Below are 13,675 nucleotides of genomic sequence, written 5' to 3'. Positions count from 1 at the left end.
TAGTTAAAAATATCACTTACTTTATCATACCATACCAACTTTATTTATAAAACATTTTCATACATTTACAGCTGAAACAAAGTTCTGCACATCATCAATAAATAAAATATAAAAACACCAAACAAATAATAAATTATTTCACCAGTCTGGCCTGAGTAAAACTGTTAGATAAAATATCCATCCATCCACTCAACCTTCTTCTTGCTGCTTATCTGGGGTTGGGTCGCGGGGGACGCTGCCTAAGCAGGGAAGCCCAGACGTCCCTCTCCTCAATCACATTGGCCAGCTCATCCAGGGGGATCCTGAGGTGTTTCCAAGCCAGCTGAGAGATGTCGTCCCTCCAGCGTGTCCTGGGTCTTTCCCCAGGTCCTCCTAGCGGTGGAACGTGCCCAGAACACCTCACCAGGGAGGAGTCTGTGAGGCATCCTGACCAGGAGTCACCTCATCTGGCTCCTCTTGATGTGGTAGAGCACCATTTTACTCTGAGCCCCTCCCAGTTGACCGAGCTTCTCACCTTATCTGTAGGTGAGAGCCCGGTCACCGTGCGGAGGAATCTCATTTAGGCCGCTTGTATTTTTGATCTAATTTTATCGGTCACCAGATCCCAGAACACATACATAAAAACTGTAGAGAAGCACGTCTTTAAGGCTTTGTGTACCTGTGCATGTAATGAGTTGGGAATCCCGTTGTTATGACGACAGAGGAAGAATGGGAGAGCGCCAGGCAGGAGCGAAGAAGCTCATCCTGAACAAACAAAGCTCTGATGCCTCGTTGACCTGATGAGAAACATCAACAGAACATTTCTGGAACTTAGAAAGAAATTTACCAAGATTATCTCAGTTTTATGTCTTATTCATGCTGAATGAATCCCGTCCACCTGCTCACCTTCCTGTTAACACAAATATCTAATCAGCCAATCACATGGCAGCATCTAGTCATGTCGACTAGCTTTCACCTTTTTACATGAACTGATGCCCGACTTCATCATACAAACATGTCACACAAGAAAATAGCAGATCTATAAGTTCAACATAGAGCAACACATTGTGAGCTTGTTGTTTGGTTATTTTCATCAATAATTACTAAATTAAAAGGAATGTTTTTAGACTTCGAAGGTTTCCAACCAACAGCAAATACTGGAATCATTTACTCCTAAAAAGCAAAGAGCAACAACATCCTGACTTTGGTAACTGTGGCTTTATATCTGAGAATTTTCTGAAGTGTAAAACTCCACCCTGAACACACACATGTCCAAAATATGAGCAAAGGATGAAGAACACAAGCTCAACGTGACCTGGTCTGCCAGTAAATTATGATGGATTATAGTTAAAATATGTCCATATATCGTTTCATCGCTTCCACCAAACGTCTCGTCATGTTTTCGTCATCAGAGCCATTTTTAGATCGTCACCGTCTTGTTATCGTCATGAAAAAAAGGTTTGTCAACGAAATCAATTCGTCATCGTTGACGAAAACAACACTGCCTCCACTCTGTTTACCTGGGTCGTCTCCGATTATCATCTCCAGATCTCTGATCTTTGCCACTGCAGCCTTTGAGACCAGGCTGTACAGCAAGGGATTGTGGGATACAGGGAAGCAGAGGGGGGTGAGCTCAGGTTGGGGAGGAGCTGTGATGGAGGAAGCAGAGTCTGGGATGTCGGTGAGAAACATGCAGCCTGGAGAATGACTGAACGCCACAGACGCCCCTGAAACAAACAAAATATGTCAAAAAATTAAACGTGATGATTTTTATCTTTTTTTAACTTCTGTGTTTACACGATAAAAAGTCTCAAGCTGGACAGAACTGATAATAATAATCCTAAAGCTCACTGCTGCTGAGGATCGCCTCGATAGCAGTGACTCCACACGCCCAGAAGACGGGAACATCACCGGGCTGCACCTCCACCTGGTCCCCATAATCTGGTCTGGACAGGTCCTGTATTCCCAGCAGAGCTACACACACAAACACACACTCATTACCTGTGCAGCGTGCTTTGCACATGCCAGCGAGAGGATGTGTTTATGTGTCGCAGTAACCTGGGTCTCCTACGTGTACAGGAGCTCCGTGAGCAAGCGGGTTGAGATGAGTGACCTCCACTGCAGCGTCCAGTAAGCCGGCTGGAACTGGGCGCATAGTGACCACCAGAGGGCAGCAGAACGCTCCTGCAGGGATGCAGCGAACTGCCGTCTGCAAACACAAAGACAACAAACCAAAGTTCCCCTGTAAATATAATGTTTCACTTAACATTTCTATCATCTTTCAGAGAAACTGTGAATTAAACAAGGATGCAAATGATATCAGCTGACTTTCTGAAGACCCCTGAAGATAAGAGGATTTTCTCTGAAGCAGCTTCTGCTTGTTTGGAAAGAAACTTTATCTTGATGACTTGATCTAAATCTGTCAGACCTGTTTATCCTTTGCTTCTGATTTAAAAAAATACATGGAAGCTCACTTGCAAAAAGCTTTATATTATTTAACAGAGAATTAAACAATCCTCTGAAGCAAGTTAAACTAAAATGCTGCAGAGAAACGTGAGCAGTAAATGATTCGGGATCATGGGGAAATCTCAAATGGGAGCTATTCAATCGTCCCATAAACTAGAAAAATAATTCAAGAAAACTTTGGTCTAATTTGAATCATTTTCCTTTATTTCTGTAAAACCTCCTGACTGATTTTAGGACTTTTTCCCGGATGTTGTGCAGCACTTCGGTCAAAGTTTGAGCTGTTAGAAAGTTTGTTTTGGTGTGTTTCTTACCCTGTACATGCTGATGTTTCGGCCTTGCTCCACGTTCCTCACCGGGACCCCAGCTTTCTTCAGTTTTCCCTCAAAGCCAAAACTGCAGCCCAGATAGAAGCTGACCATGTCGGACAGCGAGCCACGATGGACAGCCTGCAGCTCTGACGCCCAGCTGGGAGGAAGAACAAAAACACAGAGTGATGCCACGGATACCAATCCTAAAAAAAGAAGAACACATAGAGGAGGGAGGGTCTGGGGGCTCGGTGTCCTCTGACTGGGTGAGCATATGAGGTAGCCCCCTGCTCAGATGCTCGACCGGCGTGGGACACCGGCTGCATTCGGGCCCACTTTTAATTGCATCTCACTAATGATAGTGATCAGTGATGAGTGTGATGGTGCAAATGTGATCGGGGCCCTGCAACGATCAGAGGCAGGCCGGGGGCCTCCAGGTTCTGGAAGCTTCTGAGACGCTCTGGCTTTCACACGGTGATATCAGGCCGTCGCCTTCTGGTTCACTGGAAGTCAAATCGGGCCTGATTCTTAAAAACAGAAGAGGAAAACTGGAACCAGATGTTATGGCATTGTTCTACAACAAGTTTCTTCGAAGTTTAAAAAGTAAAAAAATAAATAAAGAAAGTCTAAGAGGGCTCAGACTGTGATGAATAATAAAAATATTCATTTCAAGCTCCTCAGAACTGGACCAGACTCTGGTTCTGACTCAGAAACTGGATAAATAATCATCCTTGAACATGTTACATGTTATAAATTTCTTTTGCCAATATATCAAGAAATGGGGCTGAATCCGAACTTTTATGTTATAAAAATCTAAACAGTGAAGTTTTTCTCCAGGAGCAGAAAATGATTTTTACTGCAGTTTTTTGGCTGAAAGATACAGAAAAGTTTCTGTGTTAACAAACCTGTGCAGACTGGAGAGGGTCCTCACCAGACGGCCGTCCTCGTACAGACAGTACTGAGACACATCCTTCCTGTAAACACAGAAAACACATGTCGAGATCTGTTTGACATAAAATGAATAAAAGGAAAGACACTTCATTTCCTGAGGGGAAATTATACCATTGTAGGAAATAATGTTGTTCTGGAGGCCGATGGCTGTCGTCTTTCTGTCTTACAGCTAGCTGAAGAAGCCTCTGGCTGAACATGTTGTTTCCTCGTTGTTTTTGTAGATGTGAAAAATTATTATTATGAATTATTATTATGTTCAACCTTTCTGTGTGGAGTTTGCGTGTTCTCCCCGTGTATGCGTGGGTTCTCTCTGGGTATTCCAGCTTTCTTTCAATGTCCAGTGGCTGGTTAGCTCAATTGGTAGAGCATCAGTTTTCCATGGTTCGAGTCCCCCCAGGACAAATACTAACACCTTCGTCCTTAAGACAAGACCCTTAACACCAACTAACGCTGCCTAACTAACCATTGTAAGTCGCTTTGGATAAAAGTGTCAGCTAAAGGACTAATGTAATGTCCAAAGACATGCATGTTAGGTTAACTGGTGACTCTAAATTCTCCCTAGGAGTGAGTGTGATGTTATATTGTCCTGCGATGGACTGGTGAGCTGTCCAGGGTGCACCCTGCATCTAGCCTGCTGATTTCTAGGATAGTCTCCAGCTATCCCGCAACCCTGAATTGGACTTAGTGATTTAGAAAAAAAGAATCAAAGACGTTTCTGATGCACGGTGGCGCCACAAAGCAGCTGAGCTGGAGTTGGTTTAGTGAGGATAGCAGGTAAATAGTAGCAGGAATAACTGGAAATGAGGAAAAAGTGGAAACATGGAAATAGTTTCTGTTGTGTGTTTGTTTCAATAACAAGATTTTTTCTCCTGAAAGCCAAGACTTGAGAGAACGATGAGATGAGAAAAGGTTTGGTCACTGTTGATCTGTGTGTTATTTCTACAAAGTTCTGTTAGTAATAAATTCTGCTTTCTTCTTCTGGTCGACCTTTATGCTGCTAAATCTATTCATACATTCATTTTACATCATTTTAGTCTCATAATCTGAAAGCTGCTACAGACTGGTTTATACTGGGATTAAAAGCTGCTACAGACTGGTTTATACTGGGATTAAAAGCTGCTACAGACTGGTTTATACTGGGATTAAAAGCTGCTACAGACTGGTTTATACTGGGATTAAAAGCTGCTACAGACTGGTTTATACTGGGATTAAAAGCTGCTACAGACTGGTTTATACTGGGATTAAAAGCTGCTACAGACTGGTTTATACTGGGATTAAAAGCTGCTACAGACTGGTTTATACTGGGATTAAAAGCTGTTACAGACTGGTTTATACTGGGATTAAAAGCTGCTACAGACTGGTTTATACTGGGATTAAAAGCTGCTACAGACTGGTTTATACTGGGATTAAAGCTTCAGATTCTACAGACTGGTTTACATAAAAACAAAACAGTGGGATTAAAAAGAGAAAAAAATGTTGGAGTTTCAATATAAAACATCTCGTTACCTGATGTCAGCTTGTTCTGCCAGAGGTGGACAGGAAGTCTCTCCTGATTGGCTGCGATAAAGGAGCGGTAAGGGGGCGGGATTCCTGCGACAGAACGCTTCAAAGTCGTCGGCCAGCTGATTGGGCAGGATGACGACGTTTGCCTGCTGGTATCCTGACACAAACACACACATTTACGTCAGATCACCTGTAGGTGGTTCAGAAATCAACTTTTAAGCTTGTTGTGTCTCAATTTGTGTTTCTGAAAACTCGCAGACACAAACAGACACCAGCTCTCTGGTTTAAATGACAAATGAACAGAAAATCTCCTCAACAAGCAGCACTGCTTTTCATTTCTGATCAGTTTCTACCTGCTGCACCATTTCCAGGCAACACCAGAAATTCATATTCAGCATGTTTTCCATCAGGAATCAAGTCTTGATTTAAACTTAAGATGGCAGATAAGAGCTGGATGACGCCCCCGGGTGTTAGCTGGCTCTTACCGTTGGCTAATCCAGTCGTCGTACTGATCCTGGGATTGTTCTGCCTGATTAACAGCCTCAACTCTGCCGGACTCAGATTACTGAGATTACCTGAACGCTGCATCTCAAACTATCACAACTGTCTTCTTCTCAGCAGATAAGCTGGCTCTCCTCATGGAGGCTTGATCTCTTTAGAGATTCATGTACAACCATCTGTTTTAATATGGTTAAAGTTTGAGTGCAGAGGAGTTAAATGTGGTTAATCTTTAATAAGCTGAAGTACAAAACATGAAAAGAGAGAAATAAAACATTAACAGAGAAGACAGATAAAGTAAATGTATAGAACAGGTTTAAAACAGGAGGCGTTTAACCCTTAAAACACCAAGATATTTTTGGCTATTTTTGGTTTCTTTAATGTTAAACTGCATGTAGAATCTTAATCCTTTAAATCACAGTTAACATCCAGACATCAAAACCCTCAACATCAGATCAGCACAAACACTGGATCATTTTACATCTCTACTTTTATAGACTGCAACATTTATTTGTTTTAAATAGTTTTACTATTTTTAAATAGTTTTACAGTCCACTACTCTGGTTTAAATCTTATTAAGAGAACAGGAAGTACTTTGTGTCAATAGGTAATTTTACATCTGAGCAGACAAGAATTACATGTGGAGTTCCCCAAGGTTCCATCCTGGGGCCTCTTCTGTTTAACATCTACATGCTCCCACTGGCACAGGCCATGAGGAAAAACAACATTAGTTACCATAGCTACGCAGATGACACACAGATTTATATTACAATGTCACCAGGGGGCCGAGGCCCCGTACAGGTTCTTGGTAAATGTATTGAGGAGATTAATGACTGGATGTGTCTGAACTTTCTTCAGTTAAACAAAAACAAAACTGAGGTGATTCTCTTTGGTGCAAAAGAGAAACGATTAAAGGTCACCACAGAGCTTCAGTCTATACAACTAAAAACCACCAAGCAGGCCAGAAATCTGAGTGTGTTGATGGACTCAGACCTTAACTTTAAAAAACACATTAAGGGAATTACAAAATCAGCCAACCATCACCTTAAGAACATATGAAGGGTAAAAGATCTGATGTCTCAGCAGGACCTGGAAAAACTAGTCCAGCTTCCATCTTTAGTCGGCTTGATTATTGTAACAGTGTTTTTACAGGTTCTACCTAAAACATCAGTCAGACACCTGCAGCTGATCCAGAACTCTGCTGCTCCAGTCCTCACTAAGACCAAGAAAGTGGACCACATCAGTCCAGCTCTGAGGTCTTTACACTGGCTGCCTGTTCGTCTGAGGATAGATTTTAAAGTTCTGCTGCTGGTCTATAAAGATCTGAATGGTTTAGGACCAAAATACATCAGAGACCTCTTGACCCAGTATGAACCTACCAGAACCCTCAGGTCATCTGGATCCAGTTTCTTATCAGTTCCAGAGTCAGAACCAGACATGGAGAAGCTGCATTCAGCTTCTATGCTCCACATGTCTGGAACAAACTCCTAGAAAGCCTCAGATCAGCTGAAACACTCAGTTTATTTAAATCCAGGTTAAAGACCCACCTGTTCTCTGCTGCATGGACTAGTTTTTATTTAGAGTCCAGATCTACATCTGGTTCTTTTAAGCTTAAATGTTTAAACTTGATCATGTTTTAATACTGTTTTTCCCCACAATGGAACTTTATCTCCTGCATTTTATCTTTGTCATCTTAGCTTTGTCTTTGTTTTTATTGATTTTATTTTTTTTTTTAGTTTTTTATTGCACCTGCTCCCTGCTGTGATGCTTTTAATGTTTTATGTAAAGCACGTGACTTTGACCTTAACATTGGACTGACTTTTACTGGCTGGAGAGAGATCAGAGAAGAGACAGGATGAAGATGGATGTTGGATCATTAGGGGGTTTCATGATGGGTTTAGATACTTTAAAGCAGTGGTTCCCAACCTGGGGTCCAGGACCCCGACAGCGCACAGGGGGTCCCTGAGGCTTTGAACATTATAACCATTGTGAAATTTTCCCTATTTTAATAAATAAAAGTAAGGCTGTATGTTGTTCATTTAACTTTGGTTTATCAAAGGACAGGACTCAACCAGAATACATTGTTTATGGTGAGAATCTCACCTTTGAAAGCCTAAAACCAGCATGGGGTCGGCAGGAGGTCAGTGGCATTTTAGTATATGAATGAAGGAAAAAAGGTCGGGAACCACTGCTTTAAAGCAACTAAACTCACAGAAGAACGGATGTCGACTCCAAATTCAGCTGCTGAAGTTAGGCAACCTCGCCCTAAACACTCAAATGCTGGGATAACATTTATCATTAGTAAACTGTGTGTGTGTGTGTTTTACCTTTGTCAGTGGAAGAGCTGAACATCCTCCAGAAAAATCCAAAGGAACGTCTGGAGACTCTGCGAGCAGACAACATGATTCACCTAAACATGAACAGACTACATGTAAAAGTGAGGAAACCCGTCCGTTTCCAGGTGGATTTATACATTTCTGTAGCAACACAAGAGCAATCTGGTTATTTCTCTGGTCTCCTCTAAACCAGCTTATCTAGTTACGGCATAAAATATTCCTGGTTTCACCAACTGTAGAAGGAACGACCATGAAAGTATACCACAACCTTACAGAGTACAAACATTAAACATACAAAGAAGAAAAACTGTGAGAGTTCATTACTTGTGGAGAAGAAGTTGATGATGAGCTGCTCTTCCTCTACGTGACTAGATGTGATCAGGATGTGATTAATCAAGCATCTTCAGGATGAACTGCTGCCATGAAGGACGAAGATTTGGGTCTGAAAGTTCAACAGTAGAACACCAACACATTTCAGACATGAAGAGAAACCAAATCTTTGCACCATCTTTCAATGCTAAGGTCTGATGGTCTCCATCGGGTCTTAAAATGATCAACTTTTAACCTCAGATGATAAACAGGACAAGCCGTGCTGCCATGTTCTTTATAGAGAGAAGAAGTTTTCTCCTGCAACCCTTGTTCTCAGTCGTCAGTAATGAACATTTAACATGCTGAGTCCTGCAGAGTTTGGGGTTTTGTACAGTTTCTCTGAGCACTGATTGGTCAGACCTTGGACTGAACCTGCAGGGACGTCAGATCCTGGGCGACTGGTAGTTGTCTTAAATGTTTTAAACAATGTGAATGATCTTTCCCTCTGCAGAATGATGGCCTCCAGACAGTTTGGAAATGACCTGATAACCTGTCCCAGATTGATGGGCGGCAAAGTTGCTTCTCTAACATCATTGCTGATGTCCTAATAATGAAAAATTGACTTTCAAGTACTAAAAAAAACAAACAAACAAAACAAACAAAAAAAAAAAAAACTGAGACAAAAGAAAAAATAAACAAACAAACAAGGAGCAATGTCATTGCTGAGAGCATGTTATCTTAAACAGGTGAGATCTTTTGTACTTGGTATGTGCCTTTTCATGTTTAATATTTGACAATTACTTTTTTACTCTTATGTAAAAAAAAAATACTACCTGTTTGTATGTAAATCATCTTTGAGCATCTTGTGAATTGCTCTATAAATAAAATGTCTTAGTAATATTATTATAATTGATATTTTTATCATTATTATTGATATTGTGTTGACACACTTGAATGCAGCAGAGCAGCAAACTGACAAAACGTCAGTACGAGGAGCTCTGACGATGATCAATTAATCAGTGTATTGATCAGCAGCTGCAACTGATTCTCATAATTACAGCGGTAGCAGCAAGGATGGACTCGCATTTAAGTTTAGGTTAAATAAATAATGACACAATGTGTGTCATGTTATTAATCTAAGCTTACTAACTTATTTTAAAGGCATGTTTTTATGGCGTCGTTAAAAGTTTAAACTTAATTTTATGACGCAGTTTTTATTGTTTTAATTGAGCTTTTGTTCTTCCAGGATAACTTTAATAACACAGCAATAAGCTCAAACTACGGAGCCATGTGTGAACCTCTACAGATTCCTTGATGTGTACATCATTTTTAGCTAGCAACACATTTGATTAAACTAGCTAACTGAATTGTATTAAGTATTTTAATGCAAGTAAAAACAAAGCCAAGACTGTTTATTTGCTAACTACCACCGTGAAGGATTTATTCTGTTTACGGGTTTCATACCTTTCAAAGAGTTATTTTAACGTCCTTTACGGAGTTTAGTTACATATCAGTCTGGCTGCAGCTGCAATGTCAAAGTTTGTTCACGGATCAGATGAAGCTAACTACTTCCGGTCCGACTTCACAATAAAAACCTTTTTACAAGCGAGCGCGTGTGAGTGTGTGTTTCAGATATTACTTCTTCAGACATGTACAGTAATGATAATGAATCATATTTTTCTTTTCACTTAATTAATTTTAAACTATTCTATAAACACATTTTTAAATGACATCTTATATTTGGATGACTTTCTAACATCCAATAAAGTGGCTTATTTACTAATTATGTATAGGCCAGTTGTTCTGGGGATTGTGTCATACGTGCCATAGTACATGCACAGCCAGCGTGAATAAGAAGCCTTCTGTGTCTGCTGATTACATAAGTCAGATATACATGTCAAAAAAACAGACTCATCATTTCAACATATACTAAACTTTCTGAACCTTACATTGAAGCTGCTTGGTGTCAAGGACTTTGCCTTCAGAGCAAACGCCTTCATATACACATCAGGTTTTTTTTTTTCTTTTTTGAGAAAAGCATTATGTAATGAGAAACCATATGCATTTACTGTACGAGTTATAATGCACACAAGCTTCAGACAAAAAGAAAACTGAAGCTGAAATAAATTCAGACTGAAAACAGATGCACAGCCAGATAACCATTTAAAATGCTTATTTTTAGATAACCAAATAAACAGATTTACATGACAGCATCACACAGTTGCTGCAGGTTTGTCGGCTGCATCCATGATGAGAATCTCCCGTTCCACCACATCCCAAAGCTGCTCTACTGGACTGAGATCTGGTGGCTGTGGAGGCCGTTGGAGTCCAGTGAACTCATCGTCATGTTCTAGAAAGCAGGTGGAGATGATCTGAGCTTTGTGACATGGTGCATTATCGTGCTGGAAGTAGCATCAGAAGATGCTCCACTGTGGTCATAAAGGGATGGACATGGTCAGCAACAATACTCAGCCTGAAGGGGAAGGAGATCCGTTGATCCAAGGCAGGATGGATCCATGTTTTCATGATGTTTCCAGCAGATTCTGAGCCGAGCATCTGAATGTGGAGCTGAAATGGAGACTCATCAGACCAGCAACGTTTTTCCATCTTCTATTGTCCAGTGTTGGTGAGTGTGTGTGAATTGTAGCTTCAGTTTCCTGTTCTTAGCTGGCAGGAGGCTCCCGGTGTGTCTTCTGCTGCTGTAGCCCATCTGCTTCAAGGTTGGACATGTTGTGTGGTCTTGGTTGGAACCAGTGCTGGTCTGACTTCCTGTTGTATTTCTATCATCTCCAACTAGTCTGCCCAAGACAAGACATCCTGGTCCAGACAACTGCTACTCGCTGGATATTTTCTCTTCTTCAGACCATTCTCTGGAAACCCTGGAGATGGTTGTGTGTGGGAATCCCAGTAAATACTCAGACCAACAACCATGTTAAAAGTACCTTAAATCTCCAGGTTGAACCTCAGCAAGTCTTCTTCACCATGTCTACAAGTGACTGGGTGATTAGATTTTTGTGTTAACAGGAAGTTGAACAAGTGAAGCTGATAAAGCGGACGGTGAGTTTATATAATTTAATCTGTAAAAGTAAATTTTACATACTAAAAAGTTCCTCAACACTTCTTTTAACTATAAAAATATTAATTTCATAACTGATTAATTACTTTATTAATTTGATTTAATCAGTTACATCAAGTTATATTTATCTACTTATTTTATTTTTTGTGGTCTTATTTATTTAGTGATTCATTGTTTACTAAAAGGGTAAATTATCTGTGACATGAAGCAGAACTGTTTTTGCAATTATTTTCTGACTTCAATGACAAAAAAAGAGAACACATTAAAAGAGTATAAGATGTAAAAATCAATATATAATCTATCATATAATCTAACATATCTATAATCTATTTCATTGCCTCATCTGACTTCATTTTATTTACATCCAGAGATGGAAACGTGGGGCAACCTTCCGGTTTTAACCAGAAAACTGCTTTAGTTTAACCTCAGAGACGAGCTCCAAGTGTCAAAGACTTTTGTCTCTTTGACTAAAATACAGCTTTTGTCTTTCTTGAGAGAGAGGACATATATATATATATATATATATATATATATATATAGTGTGTGTGTGTGTGATCTTATTAGCTGATTTTCTGTTTTCTTTTAATTTCTTTTCCTGTTTTAAACCTTTGTAGCCAAACCCACTAAACTGGGTTTTATTTAATAGTATAGATGCAGGACATCCCTCAACCTCTGATGCCCTGGAATTCCTGGAATCTGCTTTCAAAGGTTTAATCAGGATGAATCAAAGTTTGACCTGGATGTTTTGACTCAGCTCACAGAGCCAGTTTGATGTGCATTCAGCTGGTTTACAGGAAGTTCTCTGAAATACAACAAAATATAAATCTCTCATTAGTTCATTTAGAAAAACAAACACGGAATAAAACCTCATCAGTTTAATCCATTAAGAACTTCATTAACAAGAAAATGTTTGCAGCTGCTTCCTAAACTAAACACAAACCTTCATCTTTCAGTAAACTTCCTACCATATTAACCTACCATCGACCCTACATGATAAAACTAATCTATTTATCCTGCAGGTGTGATTATAAAGTATCTGCATATTCGTGGTATACAAAACCAGTTCCTATAAAGGTTAGGATGCTGTGTAAAATGCAAATAAAAATAGAAGACAATGATTTACAAACCTCATCAACTCATTTTATTCGCAGTAGAAGATAAACAACATCTCAGGTGGTGAAATGGAGACGTTTCACCATGTGATGAAAGTATGAGCTGATAGTGAATCTGATGCAGCAACACGTCTGGAAAACGTTGGAACAGGAGCAACAAAAGGCTGGAAAAGTACCTGGTACAAACCAGAAACACCTGGAGGAGCAACAGGTCAGTAGCATGACTGGGTATAAAAGGAGCATTTCAGAGAGGCAGAGTCTCTCAGATGGAAAGACGGACAGAGCTTCACCAATCTGAGACAAACTGGCTCTAAAAATTGTGGAACAGTTTCATAAAATGTTTCTCAGACTTTGAAGAGCCGCCATCTACAGTGTAGAATATCATCAAAGATTCAGAGAATCAGGAGGAATCTCTGTGTGCATGGGACAAGGCTGAGGTCAAAACTGGATGCTCATTATCTTGGGGTCCTCAGACAGCACTGCATTAAAAGCAGACATGATTCTCTACTGGAAACCACTGCATGGACTCAGGAAGACTTCCAGAAACATCTGTCTGCCAACACAGTTCACCCTGAAATCCACAAATGCAGGTTAAAGCTCCATCATGCAAAGATGTGAACAGGATCCAGAAACCAAGACCAAAGCTTATTTAAAACAGTCTGAGGCAAAGTGGGAAACTGTTCTGTGGTCAGATGGATGAAAATCTGATCCTAATATTCCAGGTGTTCATGGTTAAAAACTGTGGTCTGTTTCAGAAAAAGAAATGAAGAGCTGCAGAAACCCTCACCTTTCAGCTACTGACCCAACAAAAACCTCCCGTGTAAGTCAGCGTTTGAACTTTGAAATGTGTGCTATCAGTGCTGCTCAGCAGAACAGAGAGGAGGACTTTATAAAAGATCTGAGCTGAGGGGTTTCTGTGTCGGCCGACCCTGACGAGGCTGCAGCAGACTGAGGAAAGCCTTCCTCGCCTCACCATGGCTTACAGACAGCTGTGTCTGTTGCTGCTGCTGAGCAGCTACACGGTGGCACGTGAGTCCAGCTGTCTTCATTCAACAAAGATTTTCTAATTATTTGTTTTTGATCAGCAGCTGTTTGACCAGATGTTAGCAGATTAATTAGCAGCTAAATAAACGGAAGCTC

General features: G+C 40.4%; 2 protein-coding genes across 6 annotated transcripts in view; one reads left to right on the top strand and one right to left on the bottom strand.

The window, feature by feature from the left end:
* dglucy (D-glutamate cyclase) overlaps positions 1–9,908 on the bottom strand; it is a 36,340-nt gene extending 26,432 nt beyond the window's left edge. For 3 of the 4 annotated variants that reach the window (XR_006008615.1, XM_041971440.1, XM_041971438.1), the window contains exons 1-10: positions 9,812–9,908; positions 8,363–8,480; positions 8,030–8,112; positions 5,208–5,361; positions 3,656–3,724; positions 2,757–2,910; positions 2,038–2,188; positions 1,831–1,953; positions 1,500–1,706; positions 659–776 (exon numbers count right to left, since the gene is read on the bottom strand). Coding sequence is in view for 3 of the 4 variants with exons in the window: in XM_041971440.1 (XP_041827374.1) it covers positions 659–776; positions 1,500–1,706; positions 1,831–1,953; positions 2,038–2,188; positions 2,757–2,910; positions 3,656–3,724; positions 5,208–5,361; positions 8,030–8,105 (1,052 nt within the window). In the remaining variant the exon portion in view is untranslated. The remainder of the gene's footprint in view (positions 1–658; positions 777–1,499; positions 1,707–1,830; positions 1,954–2,037; positions 2,189–2,756; positions 2,911–3,655; positions 3,725–5,207; positions 5,362–8,029; positions 8,113–8,362; positions 8,481–9,811) is intronic. The other variant, XM_041971439.1, reaches the window with a different exon arrangement.
* A 3,527-nt stretch (positions 9,909–13,435) lies between these two features.
* The window catches only part of apoba (apolipoprotein Ba), a 34,532-nt gene continuing 34,292 nt past the window's right edge, over positions 13,436–13,675 (top strand). For both annotated transcript variants that reach the window (XR_006008614.1, XM_041971431.1), the window contains exon 1: positions 13,436–13,564. Coding sequence is in view for 1 of the 2 variants with exons in the window: in XM_041971431.1 (XP_041827365.1) it covers positions 13,510–13,564 (55 nt within the window). In the remaining variant the exon portion in view is untranslated. The remainder of the gene's footprint in view (positions 13,565–13,675) is intronic.

Source organism: Melanotaenia boesemani, chromosome 20 (assembly GCF_017639745.1).
Source record: "Melanotaenia boesemani isolate fMelBoe1 chromosome 20, fMelBoe1.pri, whole genome shotgun sequence".
In the NCBI taxonomy this organism is placed as follows: domain Eukaryota; kingdom Metazoa; phylum Chordata; class Actinopteri; order Atheriniformes; family Melanotaeniidae; genus Melanotaenia; species Melanotaenia boesemani.
Note: the sequence above shows the minus strand (reverse complement) of the source record. Positions and strands in the feature narration are given on the sequence as shown.